Genomic DNA, 12,268 nt, shown 5'->3' on the forward strand with positions numbered 1-12,268 from the left:
TTCTAAAGTAGAAATTAGATGTAGCCAGACACAAAGAAGGTTGTAGCTGGATCTGAATTTATACTTTGTTTTTAATCTATAGGTCTGAAGTGTAATTTCAGAGTAAAAATAATGAAACTAACAGCAACTTACATGTGAGAACTTCCCAACTTTGATGATAGGCCACAGTTAGTGTATTTGGTATTAATTTTAGTCATATACTATTATTTCTCTTTGAACACATTCAAGAACAAACTCAGACTTAAAAGCATTTTGTTTTTATTTGGACAAAAGGAACACAGTCTTTATTGGTAGGTTAATAGGGATATCTTACCTGCAAAAGTAAATTTCTCAATACCATTTTTTTTAAACAAATGTTATCATAAGATAGGAAAAAACACAACTAGCCAATGTTCAAAAATAAAAAACATTTAGTTCTTTATAACTAAGTGATGATTCAGCTTTTTAAATACATATAACGGTTATATTTTAAAAATGACTGTACATAAATTTTAAGACTGGATTATGACTGAAAATTTTAAATGAAAAATGTAGTGGGTATAACAATTTTGCCTCCTTTCCTCCGCCCCCCAAAAAAAATATCTCACAACCACAACCCTGAACAACAGTACACCAGAAATCCAAGAATAAAAGCAACAAGACTAAATTAACAGAATATCGTACATCTGTTGCAATATGAGGAGAAAGGCATACATTGAGATACAGAAAAAGTGATTTTAGTAAGTTAACACTTTAAATTCATGACTTGGTACATCAGCTGCATAGTTACATCATTTTTGTCCTGCATACATATTATAAGCGGTTCTACATAAATGCATAACACTAATATAAGTCATGTCTACACATGTATTGACACCAAAATTATTGGCAGGGAATAGACCTATAGTGGTATGGAAGTTTTCTTTTACGGCTTCAAGTTACCTGATCGCTCCCAGTAACCAATTTTTTCATTTTTTACTGTTTGTAGAAATGCTATAATCAAATGTTTAAGTTGGAAAACACATTTTTATGCTTTTCTTCCCATTAGCTGATTATGACTGTGAATTCACTGGGTTCATAGATACTAGTGCAGACGGGTCCACGGGGCTCATCTATTCTGACCTCCTGCATAGCTCAGGCCATAGAACTTCCCTGAAGTAATTTGTTTGAACTGGATCAGACCTTTTAGAAAAAATATCCAGTCTTGATTTAAAAATTGCCAGTGCTGGAGAATCTACCACAACCAGTGGTAAATTGTTCCAAATAATTAATTACCATCATTGTTAAAATTTTACACCTTATTTCCCATCTGAATGAGTTGGGGGAAATAAACCGTTTGCTCTGGCAGTTCTCCTTCATGACAGAAGGCCATCTTACTTGCTTGTGATGCCAGCTGTCTAGATTATTAATCAATACTGATGAAAATGCATCAATACAACTGACATCTTCACCCAGAGAAGTATGAACTCAAGAAATACTGAGAGGCAAACATGATAGTAATACCTAAATTTAAAAATAAATTTGCATCAATAATTTCCACTAATTCCCAATAATCACCTCTCTACTTCGCTGCTATACCAAATTACTTTGTTTCCAGCTGGAAAAAAGTAGCAAAGACCTTGCTCCAAGACAACAGTTGAAGCCTACATCTCTCTACGTTAGTAGTGCATTTTACAAAGTAATGCGATCGCCAGCCTTCCACACTGACCTCTCTTACAGCAGCAAAATCTGCATGTTGCCAGTACACTAGGCAAGCTGAAATGCCACTTGATGGAGATTAAAATCAGCTTGTTTGAGCTATATAAAATTATTGAATAATGTTAATGCCAATCATTCACTTTAGCTAGTTCTCAGTACAAATAACAAACAAATTGCTAGGTTATGCTTGATACTTTAGGGCTATCAGTTTATTTCCTGTTTCCAAGCTATATAGTCCAAACAGATAAATTAGTATCAATTACTTCCTCCCTCCGCAAAAAAAAAAAAAAAAATTCAGACTCCATCTAAAGAAAAAATACAATTTATGTTTCTGAATGTATGATCCAAAACCTGGTTATAGAAAGGGAACACTTTTTGGCTTTTAAGATATAAAAAACCACCCATTTTCAAACATAGGCTGTTTCTCTGGTTAATAAGTACATCAAGTAATGTCAAAGCATAAGGATGACAGCTTAATTCTTTTAAAAATTAAAAAAAGCTATTCTGATTTAAAATATTCATATACCATTAATTTCTTATCTTCAGAAAAAAAATCCCCAAAATATTAATGCATACCATTTGTGGTCAGTATCTACATGTGCTATTTTAAATTTCAGGTCTTCGGACATAATATCTGTCTGCTGCACAACAGAACTTGACAGTCATAGTCATAGAAAAACCTCATAATGCATTATCAGGACAATAAATTAATGCATGGCAGCTCATCCATTATGGAATATATTGTGTGCCATTCATTATGAAAATAAGATAAAAGGAGATATCTGCTCTATTAGTTTTATTAACAGTCTACATCGACATTTGTTAAAATTTCCAAAGGTGACCAAGTTTACAATTTTTTTTTTTTTTTTTTTTTTTTTTAAGAATTAAGTTAAGTCTATGTAGTTTGGTCCCATTTTTAAGAGATGAAAGTACGTAAATCTGTCTCACAAATTTACTTGCACAATTTATATCAGAACATTAGCGAAACCAAACCTCTTGCATGTTAGGTTCACCTTACTACAAAATATCCAGATCAGCTTAGGAAACATACAACCTTCCCAAATGAGGTGGGGTTTCACTTTAAGGCCTATTAAGCTATTGCTCAATTTCAGTGTCCCTGATATTTAACTCACCCCAGTCTACATTAATTCCGAACAATCCAGCAGTAAGTAAGTAGGTAGGAGAAAATAAACAAACTGTAAACGATCAACAAAAAGTCCTTATACTAGAGTAGCTAAAGTAACACCCTCCCAAACTACTTAGATTAAAAGCTTGCTGTGTGTTTGAGTTTAAGGATACCCTACTAAGATAAAAAAGTATTGGCTACACAAATATTATCAGTTTAAGTACTGCATCATTTTTCTATAGAACGAGACTACCAAACTTCTGCCAAGAGCCTGATAATACCGTAACTTACCATAAATTTTTGCAGTGACTGAAATACTTTCCACCGGAAATATTTAAGATCTACAGGACTGTTGACTGAAGTGTGGGGGATCTTAATGGTGCAGTTGTGTAAGATCATGCAGGGTATTACATATGTGCATTTATGCAGAGCCACATTAATGCCATGAGCCACTTTCTGTCTAACTCCCACAATTTGTATTAAGGGACCACACTTAATGATGGCACTGTAATTGAGTTGAAGCACAGTCATTTTCAAGGATGTTAAAAACTTTACCTCAAAAGCCCCCAGGGAAGTCTATTGTAAATACTTCTCCCATACTATTAAAAAATCCCTCTCAAATTAAATGTGTCAAAAGGAAAAAACATTGTTTGTGAACTTCAGCCATTATCTTTTACTTAATTCATTAAAAAAAAAGTTAATTTATGAAGAGGTAATGAGATATAGAGAAATACTGGTCCATTTGCTTTGTTTTCTTTCATGGGCTGAAAATACATGATTATCTAAGAGACAATATTAAAAGACAAAAGAGCAAACTATCCTGATGCGAAGAAAAGCTCAGAAGAAGAATAAAGGACCAATACGCCTCCATCAGGAGTTCTTTAATGACCTGAAAATCAAAAAGGAAACATACAAAAAGTGGAAACATCGACAGATTGCTAAGGAGGAGTAACAAAAGAATAGCACAAGGATATAGGGACAAAAATCAGAAAGGCTAAGGCACAAAATGACAGTAAGAAGAGTTTCTATAAATACATAAGAAACGAGAAAGATGAAGCAAAGTGTAGGTCCTCTACTTAATGGGGAATGAGAGCTAATAACAGACAACATCAAGAAGGCTGAAGTGTTTAATGGACTATTTTAATGCCTTCAGTCATCACTTAAAAGGTTAATTATGACCAGATACTTAAAACAATATTAACAAAAGTGGGGGAGAAAGGAAGCTAAAATAAGGAAAGAATGGGTTAAAGAATATTTAGATAAGTTAGATGTATTTAGGGCCTGAAGGAAATCACGCTAGGTTACTCAGAGAACTAGTCAAAGAAATCTCAGAACCGCTAGCGATTATCTTTAAGGACTCACAGACAACGGGTGAGGTCCCTTAGGGGACAAAGGGGAACAAAAAGGACCTAGGTAATTTTAGGCCAGTCAGCATAACTTCAATACCTGGAAAGATACTGGAACTAATTATTAAGCAATTTCTATGCACACAGAGGATAATAGGGTTATAAGTTATAGCCAGCCTGGATTTGTCAAGAACAAATCATGCCAAACCAACCTAATACACTTCTTTCACAGGGTTACTGGCCTAATGGATGGGGGCAAGTTGCAGATATGATACATCTTGATTTTAATAAGGCTTTTAAATAAGTCATGACATTCTCATAAGCAAACTAAGGAAGTGAGGTCTAGATGAAGTTACCATAAGGTGGGTACATAACGGGTTAAAAAATTACTCCAAGAGTAGTTATCAATCATTTGCTATCCAACTGTGGGGCCATATCTAGTAGGATCTTGTAGAGGTCTGTCCTGGGTCCGGTACTAGTCATTATTTTCATTAATGACTTGGAGAATGGAGTGGAGAGTATGCTTATAAAAAATTTGCAAATGATACCAATTTATGAGGGATTGAAAGCACTTTGGAGGCGAGAATTAGAATTCAAAATGATCTTGACAAATTGGAACATTAGTCTGAAACCAACAGGATTAACTTCCATAAAGACAAGTGTACACTTGGGAAGAAAAAAAAAATCAAATGAACAACTACAAAAATGGGGAATAACAGGCTAGGTACTTTTGAAAAAGATCTGGGGGTTATAGTGGATCACACATTGACTAAGTCAGTAATATGATGAAGTTGTGAAAAAGGCTAGTACTCTGTGGTGCATTAACAAGAATGTTGTATTTAAGACACAGAAGGTAATTGTCCCACTCTACTCACATGTTGAGGCCTCAGCTGGACTACTGTGTCCAGTTCTGTGCACCATACTTTAAGAAGGAAGTGGAAAAACTGGAAGGGGTCTAGAGGACAGCAACAAAAATGATAAAAGGTTTAGAAAACCTGATCTTTGAGGAAAGGTTAAAAAAGGGGGCACATTTAGTTTTAAGGAAGGAAGCTTGAGGGGTGATCTGATGACAGTCTTCAAATATGTTATGGACTGTTATAACAACGATGGTTATCAACTGTTCTGTGTCCCACTGAAAGTAGAACAAGTAGTAATGGACTTAATCTGCAGCAAGACAAATTTATGTTAGATACAAGGAAAAACTTTCTAACTAAAAAGATAGTTAAGCACTGGAATAGGCTTCCCTAGGAGGTTGTATAATCCGTCATTGGAGGTTTTAAAGGACAGGTTAGACACACACTTGTCAGGAATAGTCTAACTATACTTGGTCTTGTTACAGCATAGGGGACTGGACGACATGACCTCCTGAGATCACTTCCTGCCCTACATTTTTCTGTGATTCTATATGAAATATAATTTAGAAATATCCAGTTCATAACTGTTTATATCTGACATTATAGTCTCTGTATGTTCAGAGTATCACACTAAGCATCTAAATTTTCTTGGTATTACATCAAATATAAATTTGGAAGCACACTCTACAAATCCTTAAATTTTGCCTACAGATTAAATGGAGAGGGAAATAGATGCTATTTCAAAGAAAGTTTCAATGTTCGGTTCAGATCCATTAAGCCCACTTACATGGGTGACTATTATATAAAGTTGTTTTTTCCCCACCTCTACATGTTTAAATTTCCAATTTTGTAAAAGTGATCAAATTAAGGACTTATTATTGCTGGACCAAGATATAGATTAGTGCTCACTCATGATCTTCACCCTTGTGCCAATTAAACCCTGCATTAAGGATTTAAGCTCCGAGTAAGACTGTGTGGGCTCACTCCTACTGTGAGCACTAACTTCCAAGCACATTAGAAGGTAAATGTACTGTGTAATACTTCTTAAGCTCTCAATCTCTTCTCTCTCATTGGAATACAAAATAAACAAAGCAAAGTAACCTGTTCAATATTCAGAACGAAACCAAAGCATCTAACATGGAGTGATAATTCCTGGATTTAAAAAAATTAAGAATTCTTTAGTCTCATTAAACACAAAGACTGTTTAACTCAAAACAGAAGCTATGGGCAAATCTTTGTAGATGGCCATCATTATGTATTAATGTTATCTTTATATTTTAAGGCAACAAAAACTGTAGATGTTTCAAACTTTGTATTCTGGTATATTCAAGTTATGAGAGGAAGAATGCTCGGAACTTCAGGAAGGTTTTAAAGCTGATTTTGTAACTCAAACACCTTAAATATTTTTTAAAATCAGGGATGAGTCCAAGCATAAGTTTCAGTCTAGCAAGAATTTTTAGGCCAGAATTATTTGTGACTGAAGACAGTGGTTTATATATCATGAAAGTGTCATCTTGTACTAAAAAACAATGCTAGCATATTGCCCCAAGTGGCTAAAATTAACTGCATATGCAAGCTTTAATTTTCATACGCATTAGCGGCAATTAAGATTCAATGTTTTTATTGTATGTTGCATACTTCATGTTTTTCAAAGGCCTAAATAATTTATGAAACTTCCCTTTCATACATTATAACTAACAAGCTTTATCACAGCTTTAAAAACCCTTAAAACTCATTTATTATGAGCACTAAATATTTAAAATAGGTAGATTTAAATATAATTATGTTTTAATACTTTTGCAAAATGAAAGCTCCAGGCTTTGTTTATATTCTCAATACACAAAACAAACTTACTGTAGGATAGTAAATTTGCATTTCACTGCTAAAGCACAAGCATTATGATGTACTATAGTGCACAACAGACATGTTACAAAAAAATTTAATGTTGGTAACTACAGTTGATTTATTGAATTTTAATAAAAACTTATTTTTCCCCAAGACAACTGCTATACAGAAGAAAATCGCTACTCAAACATGGTCTGTCTTTCAGATATAGTAAAAAACTCACAACATACAAGATTTGTATTTTAGAACAAGTAATCAATCTGCAAAATGTTACACATCAATAAGGCACCTATACTTTACAGCGGTCGAAACAAAATGAAAATATTTCCCAAAATATATATATTTTGGATCTGTGTAAACAAAGCTTATTTTTATTGCTTCCTTTCGTTCAAGAAAAAAATATACACCCAACGAAGACCAAAAGTGATCCTGGCGCTCTGATTTTTAAACTATTATAACCAGATTATATGTAGTAAGAAGACAAAACCCAATACAACAACCATGAATTTAGTGTTTTTGAAAGATGTTAATTATTTTTGATGTGAAAGGTAAGGTTAAAAATACCCACAAAAGTTGATGCCATTTTACTGAATGAAAAAGAATGTATTATGAAAATAAACATCCATCTGGTTTCCTAATAATAAATATAAAGACTTGGTTATTTTAACATACTGCAACACAGGAAGTATTACTGTAATGTTGACTTTATCAATCAGTAGTTTTTAAATCTCTCTCTCCTCATTGAGGTTTGAATCTTCTACCTTGTCAGCTGTCCAACAACTTTTAAGAGGGTCTTATTTTCCTGCTTTAATTGCTCATTTTCATCCTCTATATCATCTAGGTCCTTTGGGGAAAAAAATAAAAACATTTGTCAGGATGCAAAAGATCAGTACATGAAACCAAGAGATTATAGGGCAAAGACAGAGGAAGAGTTAGTTTCACAGCATCTATATTTAAAAGGGCTAATGAAGCAAAGCAAAAATGGCTAAAAATTCACATATTTCCAATGCTACTGTCATGACAAAACATTCATTTCACATTCCCAGGTGACAAGCTTCTTTTCAAAATAAATATATAATCAAAAACTGACTGTGTCAGGAGATTAATAATAAGAAGCCACTTGGCACGTGCCCATGTTACTTCATATTTGCAAAATACAGGGGCTTTCGCGCACCACAGTGCACTAGTAGCCTACTGACATACACACACACAGTTTATTAGCATAGGACAGCATATTAAATTTTACGTATTTTTTTAAAATACAAGTTTGTTGTCAGAGGCTTATGAAAAGTAAGTTAGCACACTTTCAATTCTCATTTTCTATTTGAAAAAATAGTTGAAAAGCCATATCTTGCCCTTGTCAGAGTTCTGATTATAGCTAGATGGCTTGAAAATTAGAAGTCCAATTTATTTTTTTCAACAGAAGGCGAGGGTAAGGGGACCAGAGAACAGCAGGGTTAATAAAAAAAAAGGGGCATCCTATTTCTCTGCTTCCGTCTTTCCTTCCCTCTTCACCCAATATTCTGCCTGCCATTCCCCCCATCTCTCTCGCCAGCTTGCCTCTTCTTCCTCCTTTGCTTCTTCACTTCTGCTCCCACAGTGAAGTTTAACTGAAAGGCAGCACAGCTGCTATGGTCGGCAGTGCCGTAGAAGAAGGGAAAAGAAGAGAAGTGGAAGGAGAAGGGGAAAAGGTAGAAAAGTAGCCCGGTGAGAGGTAAAAAGAGGTGGATGGTGGAAGTTTGGAGGAGAAAAACCAGAGATGGGGAATTAGGGTTTCCGCTTCCTTTTCAATGAAATCCCCACAATAGTTATGTCAGATGGGAGGGGGAGGGGAAAAAAGTGGTGAAAGATTATCCACTCCCCCATTCCCTTAATTTTGAAACACACACTTAACAAAATGATCATATGAATTTGCCTGTTCCTTTTGGTGGGGGCATCCCAGAAGTGCACCTTTGAGCGTAGGTGCTTAGCTGTGCCATCAGTATAAAGCTCCAGCCTGCCAACCAAAACATGGCTTTGGCAATCAGTGCTCAAAGCCACACTGCAGTACCTTTGCAGTTACTCTTTTGTCCTATGTAGCATGCAATACAGAGATTAGCAGCAGAACATCTTATGTGCCTAACAAAAATACAAACATTTTAGAGATGTTATATCAAAATACAGATGGCTTTCTGGAACAGATGATATTTAATTGTTCTGAAGACACAGATGAACCAAACATTTAATCATGATATATAAATCTGGTAATTTGTATTTAGAGGTAAAAACAGTGCATGAACACATAGCACCTTATTTTAACTAACCATTGTAGGCTTTGCTTTTTCTATTGCAAAGTCCATGTCAGCAACAGATGTAGTGGGAACAAACAGTTGTAAGGAATAATGAAACGGCACCTTTTCAATAAAATGGTTGAAGTGCAGCTTTCCGTAATCATAATTTTATGCTTATTTTTTAAGCTAACTCAGCCAATTATTTACTACAAGTAAATGGTAGATGACTCCATTACATCGAAACAACTGTTTAAAAGCCTTTGGACAAAAATATTTCAGAGTTATTCAAAAATTAGATAAAATATAAAAGACTTTGTGGAATGTTTATGCTACAAAAATAACATTCCAAAGATTACTGTAAGTATGGGCTACTTGAATACAATCCAGTAATAACAATTGACTGTAGTTTATATATCTAAAGAAATAATAATAATGGATGCATACATGTAAGTGACTTTTACCACTTTAGATTTAAAAAATTACATTATTAATTTAATACTGTTTATTATAAAAGAACTATAATGGCAGAGAAGTGTAGGCTTCAGATACCAAAATGACAGATGACTAAACAACTGATACTTTAATCAGAGTGCAAATGCTCTCTGAATATATTCTCTCCAAACACACATTTAACTACAGTGACTCCCCAGTGAGGTCACAGATGACCAACTCTAAACTACTCCAAAGTTGAACTAAGTCAACAAACAGTTTAATATCTTCAGATGCCTTTCCTTTCAGACAGCTGGGAACTTTATGTACACATTCTCCCTTTCTTTTAAAAGGTAGCGAAGTTCATCAAATAGCTCAACCATTGAACTGAGACAACTCCATTTATGGCACAAGGTTTTTGCAGGGTTCTCAATGCAAAGGGATCTCTTGTTCTAGAAGCTTCTCCGTAATCTGCTGCCTGGTTTTAGTAAAAATCTTTCAAGTAAAAAGTTATTTAACCTAATTTACTTAGAAGGGACACAACTTAAGAAGTTTTCTAGATTCGTTAAAAAAACAAGTTACAAAAGTGAAATTTACTTACCACCGACTAGAGTCCTTGAACAGCCTTTGTATACCCACACTAATGGGGGACACATCACTGGTGCAGCAGGACCAGCAGAAACCTCTAGAAGTGGTGCCTAGAAGTTGGAGTATGAGCCTATGCCTGTTGGCAGCTCTGAGTGTTCCGAGAGCTAGACTATAAAAGAGGGCATCATAACAGCTTCAGTTCTTTCCACCACAAATTGACCGCCTAGTAAATAGCAAAAGGTCTCTAAGGAAAAAGGGGAAGGTGGAGGAATAGCTTGAATGTCCAGAGGCATAATTAGAAGAACTCTATTTGTAAGGAACCTTCAGTACTTCTGTGAGTGGGCCTCTGCTAAATTCCCGTTAGTGGGAATGTATAAACAGTGCATCCTCTTTTCAGAAGAGTGGGATGAGGCTGACTAGCTAAGGAGTAATTGTAGAACTGATCTCCCAAATTGGGATTCTGAACCTAATGCCAGGTCCATTGCATAATGTTCTGTGAATGGGTGGATTGAGCTCTAAGAGGCAGTTCTAAAGATCTCAGCTATTATGTTATGCCTCAGATAAGCCATAGAGCCCACTCATCTAGTGCTAAGGCAACCTCTCAGTCCCTCTGGCACAGGGACATTAGCCTTCCCCAATACACAGCCTGATCCAATTGGTCAGGCATTAGGTTGTAGGGGCCTTTTACCAGAAAACACAAATGTAACCAGGGCCGGCTCCAGGCACCAGCCCAGCAAGCAGGTGCTTGGGGTGGCCAAGGGAGAGGGGCAGCACACCGGGCTCTTTGGCGGTGGGTCCCTCACTCCCTCTCGGAGCGAAGGACAAGCCGCTGAAAACGGAAGCTGCAGCGGTAGTGTGCAGATCGCGATCGCAGCTGCTTTTTTTTTTTTTTTTTGGCGCTGCTTGGGGCAGCAAAAACCCTGGAGCCGGCCCTGAATGTAACCTCAGCAACCTTCTATACTCTTTTGACTTACATATATGAAAGGCTACAATCCGCAACCTCACCTCCTGGGGATATGAGCGTGGTTTTGGAAGAAATACTATTAGATTCAAGGTTTGGTTAAGATGAAAGCCAGTTACCACCTTGGTGCATAAATTTAGTTGCCTCTGAAAGAACTATTTTGTCCTCATGGGAGCCCATAAAGGGTGGGGTCAGCAATGAGCATTTGCAGTTCAGAAACTCACAGCTGATGTCATGTCTAAGATAAAGATGGTCTTGATGACGAGATGGGAAAGGGAACATTTTTCCCTGGGTTCAAAGGAGAATGCATCACTGAGTGTCACACCTCGCTGAATCCTTTAGTGATTATTCATGCTAGTCTCGCTGATTCCTGCTCATGAGGCCAGCAAGCATGTTGTCCTTTCCTACCAGATGGGCAGCCACAGGATAAGAGAGAGAGGCAATGCATCACTGTCATAGGATATTGCTTCCCTTCACTGCTGGGTGGAGGGAATCCTTCCTTCCCCTTTTTATTGACATAAAACATTGTTATGGTATTGTGGGTGACTATTTGCACCACAGGTGACAGATTGAAAAGGTCCCTGCAGAATTATAAGTGGCTAACTTAGTAATGGCAACCTCACTGGGGATGATTTGTTGGTTAAAAAAAAAAAAAAAGAGTCTGAAGGGGGCCTACGGACTTGGAAACAGAAACTTGAGAAGTTTTCACTCCCATATCTGCAGTCCTAACTTTTGCCCTGGAACCACGATGAAATGTCTCTCTCTTAGGAAAGGAAGCCATCCCTATGTATCTGTTTTATGCTTCTGTCCTTCTGTCCCTTGTGTGTAAGGGTCAAAGAGAGAGAACTGAGTCCCAATTGCAATCAGGGCCGCCTTTAGGCCGATTCCCCGGAATCGGGCCCCACGCTTAAAAGGGCCCCGCGCCTTAGGCGCCTTTTTAATTTTTTTTACTCACCCGGCAGCAGTCCGCTCCGGGTCTTTGGCGGCAGGGGGGGTCCTTCAGTGCTGCGGAAGACGTGGAGCGGACCCCCTGCCGAAGTGCCCCCAAAGACCCAGACCGCCGCCGGGTATTCGAATCGGCCCCACAGGTCCTAAAGCTGGCCCTGGTTGCAATTCTCCCTCATCCGGATTCAATACCAGGTTTGAGGGCCATTCATGGCCTGGGACCTTAA

The 12,268-nt window shown here is 36.8% G+C and overlaps 1 protein-coding gene across 1 annotated transcript in view; it reads right to left on the reverse strand.

Annotated features, from left to right (window-relative positions):
- Positions 1-241: 241 nt before the first annotated feature.
- PAWR (pro-apoptotic WT1 regulator) overlaps positions 242-12,268 on the reverse strand; it is a 140,274-nt gene continuing 128,247 nt past the window's right edge. The window contains exon 6 of the mRNA XM_034772053.1: positions 242-7,692. Coding sequence (XP_034627944.1) covers positions 7,606-7,692 — 87 coding nt within the window. The 3' untranslated portion in view covers positions 242-7,605. The remainder of the gene's footprint in view (positions 7,693-12,268) is intronic.

This window comes from Trachemys scripta, chromosome 1, assembly GCF_013100865.1.
Source record: "Trachemys scripta elegans isolate TJP31775 chromosome 1, CAS_Tse_1.0, whole genome shotgun sequence".
Classification (NCBI taxonomy): Eukaryota; Metazoa; Chordata; order Testudines; family Emydidae; genus Trachemys; species Trachemys scripta.